This window comes from Pararge aegeria, chromosome 3 (genome assembly GCF_905163445.1).
Source record: "Pararge aegeria chromosome 3, ilParAegt1.1, whole genome shotgun sequence".
Taxonomy (NCBI): Eukaryota; Metazoa; Arthropoda; class Insecta; order Lepidoptera; family Nymphalidae; genus Pararge; species Pararge aegeria.
Genome location: NC_053182.1, coordinates 10,761,687 through 10,787,639, shown reverse-complemented (window position 1 = coordinate 10,787,639; position 25,953 = coordinate 10,761,687). Strand labels below are relative to the sequence as shown.

At 34.4% G+C, this 25,953-nt stretch overlaps 2 protein-coding genes across 12 annotated transcripts in view; both read left to right on the top strand.

The window, feature by feature from the left end:
* The window catches only part of LOC120637082, a 67,771-nt gene extending 59,640 nt beyond the window's left edge, over nt 1–8,131 (top strand). For 8 of the 9 annotated variants that reach the window (XM_039908708.1, XM_039908704.1, XM_039908706.1 and 5 more), the window contains one exon: nt 385–8,131. In XM_039908708.1, the coding sequence (XP_039764642.1) occupies nt 385–534 (150 nt within the window). In that variant the 3' untranslated portion in view covers nt 535–8,131. The remainder of the gene's footprint in view (nt 1–384) is intronic. The other variant, XM_039908709.1, reaches the window with a different exon arrangement.
* A 5,181-nt stretch (nt 8,132–13,312) lies between these two features.
* LOC120636011 (tensin-1) overlaps nt 13,313–25,953 on the top strand; it is a 169,885-nt gene continuing 157,244 nt past the window's right edge. For 2 of the 3 annotated variants that reach the window (XM_039907254.1, XM_039907235.1), the window contains exon 1: nt 15,643–15,948. In XM_039907254.1, coding sequence (XP_039763188.1) covers nt 15,868–15,948 — 81 coding nt within the window. In that variant the 5' untranslated portion in view covers nt 15,643–15,867. Of the gene's footprint in view, nt 13,403–15,642; nt 15,949–25,953 lie in introns of those variants that run through there. The other variant, XM_039907244.1, reaches the window with a different exon arrangement.

Sequence of the window (25,953 nt, the reverse complement as noted above, 5' to 3'; positions counted from 1 at the left end):
AAAATATTTTTTGCATTTGATATTAGTTGGTTATTTTTTTTATTTTTTATTTTGTGGGTTATTTTAAACCACCCGCAGTCTATGTTTCTTATATATCTTAATTCTTAGACTGCCTGGCAGATATATATGCCTACAGTATATACTAAGTGACAAAGCTGCTTTTTTTATCCAACCCACTTATCTACTTTTATTACATTTCGGTATGTATTTATCCAATAAAACATAAATATTAAAATATGTTTACAAATATATATTAGGTCCAAATTGCTCTGTTGATTCTTCGGTTGCCAGCGTTCAAATCTTATAGCAAGGGTGCCCGTCCGCTAGTTCGCTACTGTAGTGAGACAATGCCGTGCTGAGAGTCAGTGTGTTTGGTGTCGACAGAGTACTACGGAGGAGGGCTCGGCGGCGGCGGGGTCGGCGGCGGGGGCGGCGGGCGGTGATGAGGCGGGCGCAGCGGGGGTTGCGGGGGCGGCGGGGACGCCGGGCGCGCCCGCTAAGGCTTCGCTGCTGCAGAAGCTGCTGTCGCAGTGACCGCGGCCCGGGCCCGACTTTGCATTTATCCCGCCCGAGACTTCCCCGGCTGCGGGTTCGCGAGCGCTACCTCTGCGGATGTAAATCTCACTCGCTCCGTGAGTGACGTAGTACACGTATTTATAGAGCGTCTCTATGTGGATAGTAGTACGATAGTCTAGTAGTGCTAGTGATATTTTCGAGTAATTGGAGATCGACGATCGATCGTATGTATCCTTTGGGTTCTTTGAGAACTCTGTTTTTCATACGAGTCGTAGATATATGTATCTATGTATAGTTTTTAAGGTGTTCCGATAAGGAGTACGACGGTAGCTTCCTGTAAGGGAATAAAAAATATGTGATTCGCTATATGATTGGCGCATACGCCTAGTTTACATACGTTATATACAATAGAGACATACCGCGTGCAATATTGTATAGAAATAAACATTTTTTTTTGCGTTGTGAACGTTCTGTATTATAGTGTGAAAGTCAGATGTTACCTGTTATGACAAAGTTAAGTTGTAATGTAGTATTCGATGGGGCGTATGTATGTATTTTAACCCGGCGCTATAGTCATCGCCAGTAAACACAAAATATATGTAATTTTAAGAGAAATGCTTTAAGCATATTTTCACATATTTCAAAATTATTTTTCGGAAATAATATTCAAATGTGATTTAATTTTTTTTATCATATTCATCTGTCGGCCACTTCGAGGAGTATAGAGTCGGGTTACTAAATATTATGTAAATAACGTGTTGTTAAATTATAGCAATTACTTTGTGTAAATATTTTGTTAAATTTATCATTGTGTTTCTTTTATGGTACATTAGTTTTTCTTGTAATATTAAAAAACATTTATTGATTTTATTAAAGTTTTTTTATAACTTTACTTTAATTTTACAAAATAATTTTATCTTTATTTTATTTGCCTGTATGGTAATTTTACTTCGGTTTACGTTTGAACCCCTAATGAAATTAATTTGAGGCAGTCGTTCGCCTTCCTTGACATCAATGTTAATGATGTGCCCTTATGATATTTGCTAAAAATTTTGTTAGCACAAGCTATCTATTTTAATTATCAAATCTTCTGAAAAAAGTCTTGATTTCGAAATCAAATTAAATCTATTCATAGATTTTTGAAATACTCAATCCAATATCAATCCGAACAAAATTAAGTTTAAATTTTTGAAGTTATTGGCTAATGCTAGTTTATTGAATGCAATCACTTAAATAAAAGAACATCAGTATGTATTGAACAACCTATATAATCTTAGCCACAGAACCAATGCCAATACTATTAAAATTTTGATATTTTGGTACATTTACACATAATTATATTCCCAAGTTTTGTTTTATTTCGTTATTTCATTATTATCATTGTGATATTATGTAAACATTATTTTATTTAAATTTTATTTTGTACTATATTTTCTCTATAAAATAATAACTAAGTATGAACTACGAGGCGAAAAAGCCTATAGACGGTAGTTGTATGTTTCGTTGTTTATAAATGTTTCAATCATATTATGTATGCTCAATTGATGTTAATAAATATCGAATGAAATGTTCACTTATAATGTACGTCTTCGCAAGTTTTAAGATTGCTATTTACAGGTTTATTAAATTTTGCAAAAATTGCATCGATTGCTATTGATAGGTACGATCAGGTAATGAATTTATTTAATAATAAATAATATGGAATGCGAGTATGTTAAGAAAATGTTGCTGTATTTAAGAGCAAGGGAGCAGTGAATTGTAGTCCCAAAATTTAGTGTTTGAAGATATGGCTTAGGTGTTTTCAACAAAAAATTAAAGAAGACCTAAACACTGAAGACAGCTGGCCACCAGTTTTGCAACAATGTAAACGGTAGGCCAAAGCCGGATGTCTATCAATTATTCGCATAGTCATTGAAGGTCGGCGGCCTTTCTGCAACGATGCAAAGCGACTCCCAAGCCGCAAGTTTCGTTACATTTAAGGTCGCGCCTGTCAGTTCCGACGCTGCCAAAGGTTTTCTTTTTCAATTTAAGTCTTCTGTAAACATCGTCACATAAATGTGTGTGTAACAAAGAATAAAAGTTGTCGCGACGGGTATAAATAAGTAAATATAAAAATAACTTTTTAAATTAATATTTTTATACTATAGTGCAAAGCTAGATCGATGTTTTAAGCAAAAATTAATAGTAGAAACAGATTGGAAACGCCCCACCCCACGCCACGCCAAACGTGTCACGTCCAGTCAATACTAAAATTATGAATGCCTAAAAACACATTACCAACATAAGATGTGTCGTTAGGCTTCCTCTGGCCACCCGATTTTGGTCATGCCAATAGGCTGGTTGACCATCTTGGTAATGTTTAACCCGGTCGTTGGTAAAACAATTTGATATAATGCGATATCGTTTCCCCACTCAAATCCCCTTTCTTAAGACGGGGTATTGTGGGTAGCTGCTTTCATTCCCGGATTTATATACTTTTCGCTATGCAAAACGTGCATAAAACTGTTATATACTTTAGTACTTTCAATTTAGGATGGGCATTGACTGGGGTGGGGTGGCCTAGCGTTGGGTGTTGTGCAATTAACGTCGACACGTCGCGTCGGATGGGGTGTTGGATTTGTTTCTTTTTACGGTATGTCCAATTTTTAAGTATGTTGTAATTACAAAAACGACAACGAATAAACGAAGCATGGGTAAGGCATTTTGTAAAGATGTTAATGCGCTACTCTGCAGGCACATTGTCAACGCTATCAAGATTCGTTAGTCTTCAAAAAAGCGCATGAAGTGCGTGAGACCAATGCAAACTCTGCCCAAGTTATATAAGTACATAACAAAAATAGCGCTCATGATTCGATCTTCATATTATTATATTAGAAGTTTCACAAAAATAATAAAATGAATTCTACGCAAAATTGAAAAGGCATGGATTAATATTTTTGTTAATAATAAGTCTAATTAAAAAAAAACTTCGCGTGGTGTTGCCATTAATTTCGAAGCAGTATGAATGTGCTAATATAATCTCAAATTTAAATTAGGTGTTAAGGTAAGTCTGTGGTCTCGACTCAGTGTTTTTGGAGAAAATATTAATAACCTCAATGTTATACGTCGTTTAATTAACTTCTAGCTTTATAAAAAACTTTGTGCACCAAATTATTGGCATTTATATCTGCAAAATCAACGTTTTTTGAATAATAACTTATTAAGACGGTAAAATTTAATTACTGACCGTTTTATAACTTTGAATAACCTCTTTCGCAATGTCAAAATTAATTTTAATAGTTTTCTTCTAAATTATAGGAATCAATATATATTTTATGTTGGTTTTATTACTTTAATTGATAGGTAAAATTAATTGCGACTTTGTGGAAGAGCCTAAATCGCACAATATTTTGATGTTTAAATTCTATGTGTAAAATTTATAATAGTTATAAATTATGAATGTGTAAGTGAGGTCGTGCGATCTGGATACGTAGTTTAAGTGATAACTCATCGATTAGACCTGTTGCTTTCGGGACCACAAAGCATTGAAGTTTACCGACACCCTGTTGAATATTTATAATGACGTTAAACAGTCGCTTATTATTAAAAAACGAGTACCACAATGATAAATCATAAAATATATTCATATAGGTATGTTATAAAACAAGCAACTGCTGTTAATTGTTCGTGATGTAGACAGCCCTTAGTTCCATCTTCATGATTTAGCTCGCCGTCTAATATATAAAATACTTACATTATACGAATCATTGTGTGATCAGTCGCAATTCATAGATAATGCGCTCTTAATCAGTAGCTTATCTGAACAAAGAACAACTCTTACATACTTTATTAAAATTTTATAGTCATTATTCATAAGCTATTCCATCAGCAAACTTTCAGACTTTTGAACTCGAGTTTGCCAATATTGAGAATGATGGTTGATTCTCATAAGTTTCAATACTATATCAGATTAAAATTAACTTAATGTTTTTCGTGTTAAAGCTGAAGTTTCAGTAACAGCTATGAAATACAATATCAGTATATCAGTACCATAACAAGTGTGGCTTTAAAACATTAGTTTAAATTTACTGTGATGTTGTATCGGAACTCAAAAAATAAGACAACGTTGTATTCAGACTTGAAACAAGGTTACCTGCTGTTAAATAATAAGTTTTCGTTTCGTTATGGCTTGTAAAAGTTGATTAAGGGCAATTACTTAAATTTTCTGTTTGGTACTTAACTGAAACTGACTGTGTCCTTATGGTCGACGCGTAAAATTATGTTGTTTCGTAATTTCCTCATTTACATCATTATTTGGTTTTTATATACAAATAATTCGTCCCGTTTAGGACAGATCTCTAACGAAATAAATGTTTTGACTTGGACGACACCGAAGTACATAGACAACATTTTCCTTCTACATTAAAAATGATATAGATACCAACCGTAGTTATAGCGTGTAAATGTATATTGTGATGTTATAATAACCTACCCAAACAACGTACAAATAAATATGTAGGTGTATCCGTAAAATTATAAATAATGGAAATTGAAACGATTAAATATTAATATTTTTATACCCTAAAGTTACATAACTGATGTCTTATAGACGACTGGCCAATACAATCTATGACTCGTGAAAATAAAACCATCTTTTTAACAGTAATAATAGTGAGAAGAAGCTTTACAGTATCCGAAAAAAAAACTAGCTATATACCACTTCATTCCATTAAGAAGGTTACGAGGAGACAAGAGGTGCCGGAGTGTCCGACTAGCGAATACCGATTCCGCAAAGTACAAGTAATGGCCTTGTTAGGTACACGGCAACATAAAACAAATAGTTGAGAATTAGTGATTATGTATCATATTGAAAATATTGGAAGCATATTTATTGGATTGTTAGATTGAAGAGCATTTGATGCCGTCACATAGTTTTTGACGTCCCGCAGCGGATGAAATGTACCCGAAGAAGGCTATATTTTTTACAGTTTTATATAGTGTACAAAGGAATAAAAAGACTCGTTTTTTCTATAACACGTCCATAGTACGGGTTAAAAAGAAATTGGTTTTCCGAAATAACTCTGTAAAATGCGAAGCAGTAACGACGCATGTGTGCCTGATATTAAAAATAGAAAATATTTTTCAGTACCATCTTTATAAAGAGACTATGTAATTATATGTAATAGAAATAACATACGATTAATAAATTAATAGTTATAAAAGATTGATAACTTTCATAATGGGAATCTATTGTTTCTGTTGTAATTGTTACTGGCTAAACTTTGTAAGGAACTATCTGTTGTCCTATAAATTTTTCACTGCGAACACGGCAGCGAATTAAGATCGATTAAACTTCATATAAATGCACCGCCATTACTAGTAATGTTTATCTATAAATTGGGTAACCAATTTATATAATTTTATAAGATTACATTGTTGATAAAATAAGAATGAAGTTTGGAAAATGCCTAAGAACCTAAAGGGAACCTGGAAAAGGCAGTAATGTGTAGAATCTGGTCTTAGAATCAATTACGCCTGCATGTATGTCAGTAGAAAGTTTTTTCTATGTTTAATAGTAATTGAGGGTTCATATATGTCAAACTAAGTTATAAGGCAGTACCTTTGTAATGGCATACTTAAATGTTGTTATCTGGTTTTAGGACCATTATCTGGTCCTCCTTTATTGGTGAATTTTAGTCTTCCAAAGAAAGTAATTATTTTTTGTGCCCAACGATGTTGTAATTTTTATATCAATAATACCTTCCACTTACCAAAAGTCAGCATGATCTTCATTTTAGGTATATATTTGATAAATAAATAAATCAATAAATAGATATCGTCACGTTAATCGATGTTCGTATGTCAATTTCGTTATTTTAATTATTATAATTATATCTCAAGTCATATATAGGGTCTCGTTTTAACACCAATACTTTAATATAACGATTGATAAAGAAAATAATCAACGAAAAATATTCCTAATAAAAAATAAACATATTTTGATAAATGGACATTAAATTGTTGAATTGGGCTTATCGAATATAATAATATTACTCATACGCAATTCATCTATATTATATAGAACTCTTAGAATAATGCAAACATCTCGGTGTAATGGTTAATACCTCATTTTAATGTTCGTAACATTAAGGTCGTATTTGATATTAAAACTAAAAAGCTTAAATAAAAATCTTTAAAATATCAACCCTCATTAAAGTTTCTTTTTTTTAAAGTACGGTTTTTATATATTTTATATTAGGCTGCTATTCGGATATATTATTGTAAGGTTTATGGTAATTTCAGAACTATTAGACATTATATTGAGTAAATCATATGTAAGAACTTGATAAAATTTTAAATAATGATGTTTGGTCAGATGATTGGAAATGTTATGTATAATTTGAAATATTATGTAAGATGATCAAAGTAATCATTATTTTTGCAATAAGAAATTTCAGTTCCGTATCACAGAGTAAAAAAAGGGACAACAAAATAATAGGGTCCAATGTTTCCATCCAATGCTGCAGCAAGTTTACGAGTTGGACTGTTATAGGAATGTGATAATAATATGTCAAGGTTTATTTATTACAGTCTACTTACTCTGTGACCAGGGACTTAAAAGTATGAAAATATTGTCAAAATTAATCGATGAAACATTGATGGGTACGGGAATCTTTGTTTCAAAGAGAAAACATAATTAGTATACCAACAAAAAAAAAATCCATTTTTATAACTTGATAAATTTTGTTCTATATATTTAAAATATAATATTATGCTGAAATAGTTTTATGTGATTCCTCTGTAGATGATAACGTGTGATAATATATTTATAGTAAGATGACAGTTGCTAACACAACGAGGTAATTATACTCCCGTACAAAATTGATTTTATTTTTTTGTATAAAATCGTGCCTCTTGTCTTGGCCTGTCGTCTGCGAGCAGGGGTATTGTGTATATTTTTAGAGGTAAAATTCAGTTTTGAAGGGCGTTATTGAACCTAATTATGTTTTTTCTAAAAACGATTAAGCGTTTTGGCCAGCGGCAGAAAGGATTATCGCTAGAGTTTATTTCTACTATTGTAATTTTAAAAGCGAATGTGTTTGACACATCGTTACGGGTGGGTAATGATTTTCAGCTTTAAGAACTAAGTATATAATACCCCAGTCTTGAACAGACTCAAACTTCGTTTAATGTTGAATAGAACTAACCTAGTCTTATCGTAAGCCGTAATCTTTTTTGCGGATGGCCGTTAAGTCTGTGTTATTAAGTTCTTCAAATGTTAGATTAGAGCTCTTTTGTGTTGATGTGCATTTCTAAGCATTGTATGTATGTATGTTTATATGTTGTAAATAGCTAAACATATATTTTTACGACTAGAATACACAACCAAAGTTGTTATAAAAATATGGTTGATTAAATGATAAAATTGATATAGGTCGTTATGTTTATATTTTAGTGGACATTCAACTGTCACCGCAGTTGTATGGGTACACCGATGTCTCGTCAAAGCCTTTTTACATAACCGCCCTGATATTAGAAAAAACGAATTTATTGTTTGAGGTATGGAATTCGAATAATTCAAAACAGATAAAATTAAGCTGTAAACTTATAGTAGTATGAGTAGCTTACTGTTTTTGTTCCTAATAGCTTGCTCCAGAACTTTACCATGTTACGATCATTGTCAATTAATGAAGCCGACATTATTGATACCTATAAGGTATTCAAATTGTAATATTTTTATCCATTGACAAAAGCAGGCGTTAAGAGTACATTACTTTTAAGTTGTATTTTTTTGTACATTTTAGATTCGAAAATATAATTATATCTAAATGATAAGTAGTTTCATTATTTGCCTATTTATTTTTATTTTCAGTTTCATCATAAATAAAGATATGAGAGATGGCATTGGAATGTTTTTATTTGCGGTTGGAAAAGCAGACAACCAAAGAGTCATTGGGTGATGCGTAGAAAAAAAAAAGGTTTCACCAACTCTTAGATGTTAATTAACAACGTCAGGCGCCATCTGAAGTTAAGACACCGATTCAGCGTTGCTTAATGTATAGGGAACCAAATAATTGACACCTGACAGATGAAAAAAATAGAAATTAGTTAATAATGAAAAGTTTTTGAGATGAAGATTTTATTTGAGTTGCCTAGTGAAATTCAATTGGGGAAGTCAGCGATTGCGGAGCATATTCCACAAGGGGGCACCCAGCACTGTTTAGAGCTACAGGCCCGTAAAGTTCTCTCCACCGACCGTCACTTTATTCCACGACTAGTTAGTGTAGCGATTGAAATTCGGAAGCACAAAAACTTCAATCGTGACGACGGTTTTAATTAAGCAAGTATGGGTCTCGAGTGTAGTATGTCGAACAGTTCGTGAAATACCAACAAGAAAGCGAAAACGAGTAGTCAGATTCTCCCCGTGACATCCAACTTAACACCTTCGCAGTATCGTCGTAACCACGATCCATGCAACTGGGTCGAAATACCGACAAATCCCATAATATTATCGTGGTATGTACCTACCCATTGAACATTTTTTTTGAAACGTTGATTAACCATAAAAATCTTAGTTTCAAATGTATCGAATGTTTTTTAACTAAGTTTTTTTTGTCATTAATTGGTACTTTCGGCAGAATTATCCACTGTCCAGTTTCCAATCCAAATCGAAAAAAGTGACAAACAAAATAACATTTTTAAAGAGATTGACAGTTCGTTTGTAACAAACATTTATCGCCCTCTATGCGTATGTATAGTAAATGTAAATTCTCAACTGAAAATCCATCAATCGCAATGGGCTGATAATAGGTGTAGACGTTCGTTCGTGACGTTTTAGTTTATTATACGAAAATACAAGGTTATTAATACTCGACCCATTTGCAGTTCGATAACCAGGTTGGGCCAATGAATTGGGATTTTTCTATCGAGGAATTCTTACTACCTACCAAACCAGAGTTTGGAATTTGCCCGTGATGCACCCCTGTGCCTCGGACAGCATGTTAAGCTGTCAGGTCCTGCGCCATCAGAATATGACAGTGAGGAAGTGCATCTAGGTTTTCGCACAAACTTGTGCTTTATAAAATCTCCCTATCTAATCTGATTGCCTACTAGAAGCGGAACCCTGGCTTGGCCGTCACCTGAGGACGGCCAAAATAATGACTATGCAATTCTGCAATTGCAATATAGTTAGGCACAACAAAAATTTATTGCATCGTCCGGCGTTAGGAAGTTAGTAGGTACCTATTGCCCCAATAATATTTTTGACAGGACTGGAATAATGGTCCGTCTAAGAAATATCGGGATTATTATTATTTCATTTCAGAAATTTTCGACGGTTACCCGGTTAGGCAACCCTATTCTGAAAAACGACAGCGCATCAATGACCTCCACTAATGCAAGATCATCAAACATTTTTTTTTAAATCCCTCGCATTTTTGTGCTATAATTTTTGTTCGGCGCCATCTAACTGATAAACTTGTTAATAGAAGGCATACCCATTACCTACTTACGTTAAATTTCATGAACGGTTTGAACCCGAACCTGAGTTCAGAAAGGCCAATGCGCATTTCGTTTCAGTTTAATATTGTTCATTGGAAGCGACCACGGTTAGCAATGTTGCCTGAAATTATAATATAAAAAGTGAGTGTCTTGTTTGCGATGATTAATTATTACTTTATAACAATGATTGTAATAGTTACCGTTAGCGTTATTATATTGTGTAAAAGGATAAAATGTTTTGTATCGAAGTATATGAAGAAGCTGTCGTCGCTTTTATATTTTAGAAGTCTCGAAAAGGTAAGTAATCTTTATACTTAAGTACATGTAAACCGAAGTGTTAATTATCGTAGTTATGGTACAAAAATTATAAAACAAAAAACAAAGATATGCTTTGCCCATTTTTTACATTCCTAAATGATGGAAGCAAGAAGTAAGCTGTGCTTATTACATAAGCACTTACCTTATTTTATAATAAATAAGTATTCATATGAAAATAATATGTATCTATTATTTTATTTAAAGCGAATTTGCTTGCTGCTTGCTTGCAAATAATATGAAATAGTTTAGTCTACCGCGTGGTGAAGCTTTGATAAGTAGGTTTGCATTTAATTAATCACGTCTGACTTCAATTTTAATTTTTCTCTATCTACTTGTTCGATTTAATCTCCGAAACAGCTGGATCAATTACGTTTATGTTAATTAATAAATTAAAGTTTGTAGGGGTGAAATAAAAGTTGAAAAACAGTATGAGATTCCCAAGTTTTTCAATGTTACGAGAATTAAAATTAAAGGGGTGCCAACAGTGGTATCCGCTAGGAAAGATTTTTTCTGAAGTGCGAAATATTAATGTATTAGGTACAAATTATAGGTACGCGTAAGGCGCGGCACGGCGTCGCGGGCAACCGCTAGTCCATAGTCTTAACTATCTTGCCTAGCCTAGCTAAGACTGTGATCCAAACACTTTTCTCTTTCAATAATGGATCCAGGAACTTCTATAGGCTCACTTGTCTGATGCGTAATTTCATGCTCCATATCTATTGTAGCTACCCATCTATATTTGATACTATATACGCAAAGATTAATTGGCTCTAATTAGAGTACAACATCAATAGGTAAGGTAAATTAATCTACGAGGTCAAACGAAATGTTCTGTAATTGCTCTTAATTATGTAAATTGGTTAGTAACATTACAGGTAGGTTATCTACTAAACCAGATAAAACTTCAGCAGTGACCTATGAAAGTAGCTGCTTTTAGAGGTTTTTTTACCCGTGGTCGCTATCATGTGTTTATGTTCGAGGCTTTCTTTGACTTTTGTATAATTTCAGGCATATCCAGTAAATAAATCAATTGGGAACTTATAATTGCAAAATTTTCGCTGTTCTTGTCTGGTGGGAGGATTCGGCCGTGGCTAGTTACCACCCTACGTGCCGCAAAGCTACAAACTGGCATACGGCTTTAACAGGTTAGCCCACTACCATCTTACGTACACATCAGGTGAGATTGCAGACGTGGGCTAAAAATATAAAAAAAATACTATCTGGAGTGTGATTTGGGCTATAAGTGCAATCATTGTATTTCCAGCATCAGTTTCTCTAGTCTTCTTCGTCTTGTTGTTCTTGTTGTTATAATATTGTGAGGTCGGTACAACATTCTTCAAACTTGGAGATTTTTACGACCGACTACCTGGGAACTCTCCATCACTCTCTCCATCAACTCTCCTTGGGAATATTTCGGTATCAATTTCTTTCTTATTTAACCGAATATTAGTATACTGGACGGTATAATTCAATATGATTAGGGTCAAATTTATAAGGCTTCCGCAGGGTCATTATCACAGCCTCTTTATAAGACAATCAGGGAGTTCGAGGCTATTGCTAAGGAAAACTCAGTGAAAAAATAGATAGTATACGCACCTACCCTGCATTTTAATATTGTAAATGAAATAATAATAAATAAGCATTTTTTTCATATAACAAAATAGGTTTCTACCAATATTATACTATTGAATAGTCGGGTTCAAAAAACAAGAAGGCGTTACCATCAAGCGTTTGTTATTACTACTTCAAATGAAAACAAAACATTAAAAAGGCCTTAAGTTTTTAAATAGGATTTGTTAGAATTGTCTTATTGTTTTTGTTGAATCGCGTTATTATTATTATTTACGACAAAATTACACTTATTATAACGGGCTGTCTCTTTCATAACTTTAAGTAGCTCTTTCAATACTGAAATGTTATGAAAGAGCCAAAAGACACATTTTTATTTAATGAACCTACTTACCTTCTTTACATAGTACCATACTATTTTTTTTTATATAATAACTGCACAGCATGGCCCCCATAAATGATCCCAAAAAAAATAAAAAATAATACCTACCTATCAATTTTTTATATTTATTTTGTGATATAGTTAAGCTAAAAGTTCTATTGTTGTTTGTGGTACAGCTTAGGAGACGAAAATAAATTGAGTAGATATACCTACCCTAACATTACCTATTAAATTTCAAATGCAATTTATGTACCTAACTTTTCTCTAGCTCCAGAGCTATAAACGTTTTCAAACAATAACTTGTTTATATTGTACCGACATAACGTAAAGCAAATTGAAGTAGCCGTTCCAGGATTCCTTGGTTAGATTTATGTCATAACTAGCTAGCGCACCACGGTGTTACTCGCGGCGAATAAGTCTTGAAACGTATTTTTTTTTATTGCAATAACACGTAGGTAGGTACAGATTAATTCAACGAGGGTATCTCCGCGGGGGTGCAGCTAGTATAATTCTTATTTGGACATACCTAGTTTGCATCCTGGACGTGAAATTCAGTTTTTCACAAAACCGCGCGGAAACCATGGATTTTCTGGAGTGAAAAGTTAATCCAGGATATACTTAATCAATCTCTTTTCTGAATTTCATTTAAATTTTCTCCGTAGTTGCGGCATAAAGGAATTCCTAACAACCCGGCATACGAACTTTCGCCTTTTTAATATAAGTGTAAGTAATTTATAAAACAGAGCCCTGGATACTGGAGAGATAGATACTCGGGCTGCTAACCGTCTAGTCCCGTGTCGCGCGGCTCGCAGTTCACACGCATGCGTACCCCCGCCCGTTATCCTGTTGCACGTAAACCACACGCAAACCTTGCTTTGGATTTCAAATCGAAACAAACTAAATCGACGTTCAATATGTGGTCTTTTGAAGTAAATCGAGAAATTTATAAAAAATGCATTATGATTTCGTAAAAATCGCGACGGATTTTTTTTTAAATCGCATATTGTTGTTTGTGGTCGCGTTTACGAATAGTTCAGAGCTGTGTATAGCAATAACAGAAATATGCCCTGGAGATGTCCGTGGTCCCGCGACCGCAGGCGCCCGCTTGTGGTCAGCGCACCTCTTATAATACCTCAGGTTTGTGAATTGTGTAGCCTGTACCTACCTACTCGGTAGATAAAAGTTTTATGTGATCGTATAAACTTGAATTCGAGTAATTTATTATTCGAGTTTGCGTACCCACCTAGGTTTTGTTTTTTATTTTTACGTAGGAACAATTCTATTCGCCGGCACCATTATTAGGATAATCGTTTAATATTATTTGCTATTTTTATTATCTTGCGTCAAATATTGTATGTATAAACCTACTTATCAGCCCTTACGTAGTTACTGGTAAATTAAAAAAAAACTGGATTTCGATAATGGCGCTACCCGTCGACTAGGTACAATTTATTTTTTGTAGGTAAACGTTCAAAGTTATCGCAAAAGTTCATCAAAAAATTTCATCAGGATTGTTATAGCAGTTTAGGTTAGGTACAAGAATTACGAAAATACGCACATGGGAAATTTATACACACGGGAATGTTATTAAGATCGAAGCTAGTTATATAAATTACTAAAATAAAGTATAGGTCTGTATCGAGAATTTAATTTTATTGCATTAAATCATAAAAATAATACGCATAGGATTAAAAACTTCAATTTTTATGGTACAAATTTTTCAATTTTTTTTCTCCTAAAGTTAGAGGTGTTAACAATGCACGCTTTAATTTTTTTTACGCATTTACGCAGATACTCAGATACGAGTGCCTTTGTTCTTTTATCTTCTGAAATGGTTTTTTTATTTTAAGGGCAATCGTAATTTTAATTTATATGGTTACCTTTTGTTCTAAAAACTACTGGGTCTATTTTTGCATTACACAGGTATCACCCCAGATCAGGTTATCAGATAGATATGTTTTAAAGTTATATGATCACTGTAATATAGGATGCGTAAAGTCGTAAGTAATCAGGGTCATGGTTTTATTTTCATTTCAGTAATTTTTATTTAGAAGTCTGCTAAAATGGGAATAAAATCTATCCGTTATTTGACGACCACATGGGTATTTATTTAATACTTAAATCGTCAGGATAATCTTGGTCACACAATTCTGTAGATTGGTTTTAATGGATTTAGAGTGTTGTATGCATGTTAATGATATAACCATAAAACTGTTTTGATTACCCATTAGAAGTGTACTCTACAAGTCACTATGGTGGTGACTAAGTGTTAAGTTATTTACGGTAAAATATGACATATAAAGACATGAGTTTTACTGTTACTTATCATCATCACTATCGGCCTAATTAATGTTGGACCTGTTAAGCACAGGCTGACAGTTCTTCTCTGTCATAGTGGAAAATAACAAGTTAAAGCCCGTAACGCTGCTTTAGTGCAGGTAGGTGGGCATAGGTCATAAACTCTTAACTGACGGGTTACCTAGAGAATCATATTTGCAGATGAAGTATTAGTATAATTAATTATCAAAATTAAGCTTAATTTGCTATACTCCGCGAAAAGCAGGAGAATCTGTGTGGTGTAATTTATAATTTCTTCAATCCTTATACCCCACACCAAACAGATCTTCGGCAATATACCCTCTACGCACGTTTCGCTCCGAAACCGGAGCATCATCAGGAGATGTTGACTTTACAATGAATAATTGTTAAGACTTAACAATTATTCATTGTAAAGTCAACATTTCGCTCCGAAACCGGAGCAACATCAGGAGATGTTGACTTTACAATGAATAATTGTTAAGACTTAACAATTATTCATTGTAAAGTCAACATCTCCTGATGATGCTCCGGTTTCTTAGCGAAACGTGCGTAGAGGGTATATTGCCGAAGATCTGTTTGGTGTGGGGTATAAGGATTGAAGAAATTATAAATTACACCACACAGATTCTCCTGCTTTTCGCGGAGTATAGCAAATTAAGCTTAATTTTGATAATATATCATGGATTTCCGCAAAGTAACGCCTGCTTCTATCCAATAGTATAATTAATGTCTCTACCTATAGCGGAAAGATTCTAGTAAATTATTATTAAATAGGCAGATAATTTTACTTTATACCATTTGTGTAAGAAATCGGGTATTGTAACCCTTGCAGAGTTTCAATGTTTTTTGTAACTATATATTTATTAAAATATAAAACAAAGATACACATAACTTTGGCTGTTACGCATGACTGAAAATAAATCTAAGTGGTGTAAAATATAAGTTATTTCGCCGATAGCAAAGGTTTTTTGTAATAGAACCTTTCCCGGATGATGATCGTTGACGAGAGCGGATCAGCTGTGCCGGGTGCAGGCGTGGCGCGCAGTTGTTCCGCGGTCGTGCTCTAGGACGCCCGTACACCTACTTTTATATTTTTCTACGCCGTATCTGGCCGCATCATACACAAACCGTATTTACCCACGAATTTAACTTCTATTAACATATCTATCCGGCCTCTCCATGATGTTATTTATCAAAATATACAAGAAATGTTAAATAAATGCGGGAAGTGTGAAATGGAGGCAAAATTTACGCATTCGTCCGGTTTTCGAAAATGAATCAAAATGCCTTGGAATTGTTTCTGGGGATACGAATCTCCGCCGCCAGCTTGCCGCGTCAGTGGACCATTGCAGTTAGCATTTCAGGTAGGTACCTATTTGATGGATATCGTATAATTTTGTTTACAAACTCTACAATGATCTATCTAAATAAAAACTAAATACAGCTCTTTGGTAAGCCCATCACTCGGACCGATATGGCTAAATTTTGATTTAATATGTTCATATAAGTTCTATTAAGGTTCGTACGGTGAGAAAACTTAGAGAAGCTCCCCAGAAATTAGAAATACGGGAGAAAATTAAACTGCTTATTTCGATGAGATTTTTGTATCAAGACCAATTTAGACAGGACAAAGTCTATCGGGTCATCCAATAATTTATTAAAATATGTTTGTAAATTAATATTATTTTGGCTTTGAACAGAATTTAATAGCTTACATCTATGATACTCCTACCAACTTTTACTAGTTAACAACTTAAAACTTATATACCTATTACATTCAAAAAAACATGCATTTCATTGGTACGTTGCAAGTTTTAGCTTAGATGTAGGTTTTTCATAAGAAATTTCATTTCTTTATTATAACTATTTAAATGTGTTTCACCTTCAGTGTTACTTACGTAGGTACTCATTTAAATAATAATTGTATGAGAGCAAATAATAAACCAGGTAACAGATGTTTACATATTATTATCCTACCCATAATCTACCTACCTACAAACTCAAAATGAAAAATATGAAAATGATTTTTTCGAATATGGATTGTATAATTAAAGAGCGTTTTCTCGAAAAGATGCATTATTTGTTTCACAAAACTGTTTAATTTAATTCTTACTTTTTTTCGAAACGGAGCTTTAAATAAATACCCGATGCGATTTAACTTTGTTACAAATTAGATCGTTTATGTACTTATCTCTTATTGAAAAGTCTTTTACACCGAAGTGTTCAGCTATAGAGTTTTATAAACAGCTAAAAAAGGAAAACTGCAAATTTGTTTGATCTTTCGCTTTGTAACAATACCCAATTAAAATTGATTTACGAGTACCATCCAGGTACTGTCACAGAATAGCAATACGTACTGTAGCAATTAGTACTGTTAAAAAGTGCTCTGCAATATTGTCTGTACTTACTAAAAATCGTAGATTATATTTTTTTTCCCAAAGGTGAATATGTAATTATGAACAAGCAATTTCTTCAAGCATTCACTTTTAATTATTTAGGTATATTGAGACCAAATCAATGAGCCCAAGCAAGACTTTAATACGAAAACTTTTGACAAAACACTTAAAAACATGTACCATGTACCAAATTTTTTACCTGAGATCATAAAAATAAAAAAATTAATTGGAAAGTTGCCTACTAAAATGGAACCTAGTCATGTCAGGATCTTAACGAGATTCCAGTACATGGTACTTAATTAGATTTTGCAACTTTTGCGGTACGAAAAACAAGTGACGCGCATATGTGAAAGGATATCCTAGTTTTCCCACGTGCCACCAGCTCCCGCTCTAACGAAGCCAATGAGGAATAATTGATCGCCAGCGCTCCTAAACGGCTAGAGCCGCCGGATACATTCCTTCAATTGGCTTTAAGGATAATTTTCCGATTATTGTCAATGCCCATCTTTTGCATATAGTGGTAACTATTGTTACGTCATAGGCACGGCTACCCAAATTTAATCAAGAGTATTGAGTTTTAGCCACTAATTCCATTGTAATAACCTTCGATCAATTATTCTACTCATACCTAATTGGTCGAAGGTAAAACACTATGTTGTTTTTAAATAACGATTTTATTGAAAATGTCTATCTTTCGTAATTACTCGTACTTTCATAGGGTTTATTTCAAATGTTGTTTGTAAAATATGTACCTACCCTAGCTTTTTGGATTCGCATTGAATGTTATTGTAGGTAGGTACCTATTACAACACAGAGCTATTTATTTCACTTTATGTCCAGAAAATAAGAATATAAAACAGATAGGCATCTGTGTTTTTCCAAACTTGATGAGCCGGCACCCATGTAGCTTCTTGCATCCTGGAGATAGACATAGGATAAAATTTATCCCGGAAAATCTATGGCTAAAAGTTACCCACGGGATAAAAAAAAAATTTATTACCGTGATTTAACTTTATGAAATTTTGCAAGCAAATGATTTGCTCGTTGGATCTGAATTTGTTCAAGCTTTTCAGTATTTAGCTTTTGTTACCATTTTAAAAAGATTTCCTTTTACTGATAATGTTATATAATAGAGAAAATCATTATCTTATCTGTGTTTTTTACTAAAAAGAAAGAGTTGTTAAATTTAAATTTAAAAAAAAAAGCAAAACCGTCACTTTTCTACGATCATGAAGATTTGTTTGCGGTTACTATACTTCCCAATATTTTGCTTTTTCTACTTTCGCACCAGCTGTAATACCTCGCGAATTCGCCGAATACGGGAATTCCGGGTTCGACCTCCTGGAAAGCATTTGACGGCGTAAGCCTTTTAATTACGTATTTCCTCTCTTCAAACTTTAGGGTTTCCAAGATTCCACTTGTTAGGTGCCCTAATCGAAAAAAAAAGCCTTTGATATGGTCACTTTATTGTCTGGCTGTCTTTTTATGGAATAACTTACGCCATCCAGTAAAAAGTTGACAGTTTTCTATCATCACCATCAGGTTAAATGGACGTCCACTGAGGACGAAAGTCTTTTGTAGGAGCTAAAATACCAAGGATTTGTGCCCTTTGCGTCTGATCAAGCGGCTTCTTGCGAATCAGTTCATGTCGTCGCACTTTGCGAGTAAGTAGTTATGCAGGCTACTATTTACCTTGCGAAAGACTAAGCCGATTATGAGGGAACTTTAACGGTTAGGTATGCAGACTAGTTTGTTGGTTGTTTTGAAATTTAGTTTAGAGCCCAGGAATGAAAAACTAATGATATATAGTCCACGCGCGAGTGCCTGCCAGTGCTAGCTGTGGTAGCTACTTCAGCACGGCTAGCATGGGCAAAAGAAAATTTTCTCCCCGGGGAAAGGAAGATAAGTTTTATCAATTCTCGGAGCACTGGCGCACAATCGGTAATAATATCCAAATAAGATGTGTGTAATAATAAACGGGGGATGGACACGTTAGTTTTATCCCTTGTCAGGGGATATAATTTTTGTCTCCCGCCTGTGCTGTGCCTGCAGGCGATATGCCACAATACTGTCCGAGGTGACTCGCCTCGCTTAGCCTCGCTCTCATCTCCCGCAAGATAGCAAAATGATTGTAAATGTTGATGTTGGAAAAGAGCAACTACTGAGTTTCTTGCCGGCTCTTCTCGGTAGAATCTGCTTTCCGAACTGGTGGTAGAGTCACACAAACATACATACTTGACGTTTCAAAAGTGCTTATAAAGTAGGCCTACTTGAAATAAATGAATTTGAATTTTTGAATTTGACTAGCACTTACGCTCTAACTTTAACTTTTTCTTTCTGTTAACACTCTTACTAGAGTGGTAGTGATCATCACTGCAGGCGGGTAACAACTGACACAAATAGTTCCTATTTGTGTCAGTTGTTACCCTCCTGAAAAAATGTATACTGTACATTTTTTAATTTTCGTTTTATTTATTTATTGATACATATCGTAGTTTATAGATTCTTCACACCCTTAAGCCTTGTCGACTTGTGTGGGTACCGCGCATGCTATAATAGATAAGGTACTTCAAAATTACTCCAAGAGTCCATACCACTCATCTCGCTTCTGATGCAGTCTGGTACACTCATGCAACATTACTGCAGATTTTATTTCATCGGTCCATCACATTCACTTATTTAAAATCATTCCAAATAATCTTAGAATACCTGCATCTTAGAATAATGTTCAGATAATAGTTAAGACAATAAGTCTATTTGCGATGGGGGTTAAATAAAATCATTATCATTATTGAGAAAATTTATCAACAAAAGTAACCTGTAGGTTATCATTAATGCATTTATCGCAGCATACAGTGTGCTTTTTACATAGGCGATCTCATAAAACTTAACGACGGCCAAGGCAATTATTATCGTCATATCAACCGAAGGACGTCCACTGCTGGACATAATTCGTCTATGGTAGAAATTTCCACCCGCCATGGTTATATGCCGCTTGCATCCAGCGACTCCATGGCGCAGTGGTGAGCGATATTTTTATAGGTCGCAGTTTCGATCCCCGGCTGGGGCAGTTTGGGAATCTACTATAATTTATCTGCTCTGGTCTTGGAAAAGGCTTTCGAGATGGCTAATTATAAAGAATTTTTAAATTTGATGAATATAGAAGTTTTAAACTTTCTGTGGTTCTGAGGTATTGGTCGAGGCTAGTAACTGCCCTACCGATAAAGTCGTGCCTCCATTTCATTTTATTGTTCCGTTCCTTTGTCGCCTGTCACAAGTTTTTTTTTATTTTTATAACTGTTTAGCGCTATAATCTTAGACTGTTTTTTCACTTACCACCAGGTGCTGCAGGGTCTTGTAGTGGAGTAATTTGATTTATTTTATGTCGTCTGCTGATCTCGTCTAAGAACTCGTGACGATTTCAGTGCGGGATCGCTACTCCAGCAACTTGGGACCGCTACCACAGTATGTAAACATATAAGCTAATAATATTTACAGTGCCACTACGTTCATCGAAAGAAGACTTGGTTACATTTGTTGTGGGCTTCTTCTTAGACCAGCACGGTTAGCATGGGCAGGAGACAATTATATCCCCGGGGAAAGGATAAAAACGCTTTGAAACCCTCGAAGGTTAGTTTTAGTTAAGTTAACGAATGCAGTTATCACCATCATCTCACTACCATGTTAGGTACCATTTTGTGAGTAATGTACGTATCAAAAGTGCCATCCATGTATGGGCTTATTTGAATGAAGAAATATTATTCTTTGACTTTGATCGGTTCCTTCGATCTATGCTACTGCAACTTCAGCATCGCAACTCGCCGATCTATGCCAATAAGTCAATTTTTTTTGTTACTTCTCTACAACTTAGCTCTTGACAGATAGTTCTTCCACGATACGATAATGATAACAAGCTAATTAAAAAAAATGCGTACGTAGTTAAAATTCACTAAAGCGATTCATAATGACATAATTAAAGAGAAAATCCGATATCTATATACACTTGTTTAAGAATATTTTATCTATTGTTACCTAGACAGATAAATTTATCTCAAATACTTTTTAATTTAATAATCACTTTTTAACTGGTTAGTTAATAACCTGTAGAAATGATATAATGGGATCAGAATAGTAGCATTGTTATGGACAGAAGTAGTATTTAATGATGTACACAGAACTTATGACAAAATATTATTGCATGTGATTAGCTAGCTTACCCGTTGAGGAGATAATGATCTCTATATTCATTTATCTCTATTTCGATCTCTCTACATCGAGATATAGACGAAAAATCTTCCTAGATCCCTAAAAATATTTAAAATTGGATGTAAAAATAAAAAAATACTTTAGCACAATGCAAATAAAGAATGATGTAGTAATCAAATTTTATATGTAAGTACTCCTAAGTCCTATGCAAATAAAGAATGGTAGTTGCGCTGTTGTTATTCTACTGTTGTATGTCGTCATTAGTTTGCCTTGGCAAGTGGAGTTAACGGTAGAATGCTAATGTGGCGATGCGAGTCCGCTGTCACATGGCGCACACGGAGAGCCGTAGTTCCCAAACAGTTGCGCAAGAATAAGTGCACCGCCCACGGGGCTGGACGGCGCCGGCCGGGTCGTGCCACCCGCCGCCTCTGCCGCAAACAAGCCAAGTTCACTGTCACCCAGTACAAACCTTGGTAACTTTATAGTCAAAGAGTTCGTAACCATCCATCTAGACAATATCCACGGACCGGAGGATGTTTATAATACTATTGGGTAGCTTAGGTTTGATGGGAAAGCTAATCAGGTATGGTACTATTTCGACATCGCCACAAATTAGCCAAACTCTCTGTCACTTATAAACCTTGGTAGCTTTATAGTTAAAGAGTTCGTGACCGGTAATCTTGACAAAATTTATTTTAAATTTTATGGTAATGTTGACTTTTACCCACGTCAGAACGGATATAATATGTTTTGTTAGGTAAAGTCTGGTGGAAGAGCCAACCAATATGTTTCTTACTTTTTCGCCTCTGCCACAAACTAACCAAGCCTACCTACTGTCACCCAGTAGAAACGTTATTAGCATAATACTTACTTGAAAAGTTCGTGACCCATCATCTAGATACACTTTTTTTTAAGTATTTCGCAATGTTGACTTTGGCTCACGTCAGAACGGATATAATGTAGTTGGTTAGGTTAGGTTCGGTGGAAATGCTAACCTAAGCTAAGAAGGTTAGGTAGGTAGGGAAGCTAATTAGGTATGTATGTTACTATTTCGCCTCTGCCACAAAATAGCCAAGTTCACTGTCACCCAGTTGATACATATAATCCTTTAGCCTTATATAATCCGATCTTGACTTAATATTATATTTAACTCTAAGTTAGATGACCAAGCTTTATAGATCAACAGAGTTAAATAAGATAAAGTTTAATAAACAGTGTCAGTTTCCCGATGATTAGCTCTTATTAGTACCTAGTCATTACTGGACACCTCTGTGATTAGAAAACATTGTTATGTTTTTAGGTCAAAAAGCAGTTATTGTCTTTGACCTTTATTCAAAATGAAGTACTGTAAATTAGTATTCATCGGTGTTGCTTGTCTAACGACTTAGTCAAAACAAGTGCGCATTAAATAAGCGTAACAATTAGGTATGATTCGGTCACAGAATAGAAAAAAAAAACAATGGGATTGACTTACCAATGAACTCTCATATTGGAAAAAATTATGCGTCAATAGCTACAACTAGCCCGAGACATTGTCATTTGTTCGGTTTAAAAAAAAAATAACTTTTAATTTTCCTCGGAAAGTACTCGCATCTTATGTCCATGATCTCTCTGTTCCAAATTTCCTTTAGGCACGAAATTATAATATTAATATGGATTTATCCGTATAATGTATAGTCATTGTTTTACTATCTACGTATGCGTTATGTTATCTGTGCGGTGTTTAGGAGTTAATTAAGCATGTGATGATGTGCATGTGCTGAACGTCTTAGCGCACAAAAGGCCTTTCAAAGGCGGTGCTTTTGGTTCGACTTCGTTTAATGAGCCAATACGGGCACAGTCTTATGTTATTGTTCCAAGTTAATGCATTATCTTAATTATTAAGATAGTGTGTAATAAGAATTTGTTGTTTCACTAGAGTTTCATATATTTTATGCATGACAATCGATCGTGTTTATAATAATCTTTTTATTAATAAAGTTTAGGTATCACAGTACTAAATATCCGCTAATAAAGAGCCGAACAGGCAATCTTATGTTATTGTTAAAAGTGAATGCATCATTTTGACTTATTTGTAACTACAGTTCCATACAAACATAATAAGTGATTGAGATCAAAACAATCATTCAAATAACATGTTCTTCATAAAACTAGAAACTAAATACCTAGACACTATTCAATCAACTAAGTAGAACTGAAATAAATAATTTAGGTATAAGTTACTCTATTTCGATTGCTCTACATAAATAATTAACATTTTTTTAACCAGATAAACAAATCGCAATTTACCATGCGTAAATAGTAACATAAAATGCTTAAACATAACGGTTCAGATAGTTTTTAATAAATCGGCCTTTGAATAAACTTTACGTTACGGCATTTGTTTTACAGGAAATCTGGTAAATTTAATCCTTAGGCAGGTTAATGAGAATAATATCACCACAAAATCAATCACAAAAATATCTATGCACCACCTATACCGACTGAAACTATTGTTATTTTCTCAGCTTAATTGTTTTGTCCTTGTTATACCTTATAAAATTGCCCTGTCATTATGACGCGCTGTTCAAATAGGTAGTTAGATATGTTCTTACTTACGTCGCTACTGAATTTATAAACAAAATAAAACCTATTGTAAAAAAGCTTCAATGTAGCTACACATTTAACATGATTAAGAACATTCTATTGATAACAAAGAATTGTGGGTAGTGCCACGGTTCAGGCATGTCGGTTTCTTTGAGAGTGGATATACATGGGATATACGATGATTTATGGCACATTCCTGTGGGGAGTGAACATTCTAAGCTCAATGTTGCGTTCATTTGATGGGAACGAGATTAACCCCCAGTTATTGAAAGGCTAGTTAGTTAAATCAACGATCGACGAAAATAGCTCTTAACGTTGTCAACTCAACCCGATCGGTTTGCAGAAAGACAAAATATCTTAATATTATAGTAATAGGTATTCGTAAATGTTTTTTACTTAAATTATTACAATAACATTAATTAAAATAACATATTTGAAATTTGAATTTGATTTTCTATGATAGTAATGCAATGATTCAAGTACCGAAATAAAATTTATATTTTGATATCTCTAGCCGATGAGATTGAAATCCCAAAAAAAGTTGTAAGAGTATTAAAAATGAGTTAAAAGAAAAACTATCTCTTCTGTAATGATTATTATTTAGTACTAACTGTGTAACCGATCAATTATCTAAAGAGTAGTATCTAGCTGATACGCTAATATAACCGATGATCAGCGGCTCGGAAACTGGTGACAATTCACATGCGTTTAACGATTGACAACCTTTTGTCACACCACTCAGACAATTATTTGAATTCTTTTAGCTGCGCATAGATGGTTTTAGAGGAGATTAGTCAGCGCACTCAGTATAAAAGGTTATTAATGGAACTGTGACCAGGTTGATTACATTGAAGTATTATGTGTTGTTCTGAGACGTGGTCGTTACTACGACTATGGGCCTCATACGAAGGTTCAGTGGGCGATGAAGAGAGAGCTTTGCTAGGAGTGCCACTACGTGATCAAATGAGGAGATCTGTGGAAGAACCGATGAACGTTGGGGTATTGAGTTGCTGGAATGATAGCCCCGGCGGTAGCAGCAGCGTGGGTCGGCATAAAGACATATGTCCTGCAGTGGACGTTAACACATATAACTTAGAGGTTAGAAAGGTGAAAAGTAAGAGGTGCGTGCTGGAATTTAAACTCAGCCCCCCCAAAAGTGTAGCCTAAAAATTAACCACTATGCTATCAGCGTTTATTATTGAACGACGACCAATAAATAGTTTATAACTCTATATATATAGAGTTCTGGAAATGCATGATAACAGCGTGCAAGCACGCCATTCGAAGCTCTTTCATTCGCATTTTGAGTAGATAATATGCATTCAACATTTAGCTGACATCTAAGTTAGCTGAGAATAAGCTCTCTTTATAACTTATGTACACATACAACTTAGTGAAGAACCTGCCTCTTTGGCAAATCGCCAGCTGTGTTGTAGGAGCTTTTTTGTGATATTATCTACTCGATTACGCTTTTATAATATGATTCTTAAGGTAATTTTGGACCCACCAATGCATAAGTTTAAAGAATGTGTTAAAACACACTTATTACAGCGAGGTTATTATACGACTTTATATTATACTTAATGACAAGTTTGCTTGGAAGCATCCGGATCCGCTTTCATCTCTCACAAGATAGAAAAATGAATTTTAAAATGTAAAATGTAAATTGTTAATATTGGAAAAGAGCAACTGTTGAGTTTCTTGCTGGCTTCTTCTCGGTAGAATCTGCCTTCCGAACCGGTGGTAGAGTCACTACACACAGACAGACTTGACGTTTCAAAAGTGCTTATATTAGTCCTACTTGAAATAAATGAATTTTGAATTTTGATAGGTAAATAAAAAAAACACAGCGGAGTTCATTGGCAAAGTGATAAATATTGCGTCCTTTGTTATGTTACAATATTATTATATAACAAGAGACGAATAATAATAAGAAAAAGAAATAGAGCAGCCAATAATCTTCATCATCAATAGCCCATTCCACAACAACAGTCCGCTGCCAGCCTAAAGGCTTCTCCCAAAGGGAGGATTCACTCATACGCACTACACTGCGCAGACGAATTGGTAATTTCAGTAGTTATATAGTAGTAGAAGTATGGATTTTTTTCCCTTAGTCGCCTCGTACGATACCCGAAGGAAATGGAGGACTGGTGACAACTGTATTCTGATCAGCCATCGCCC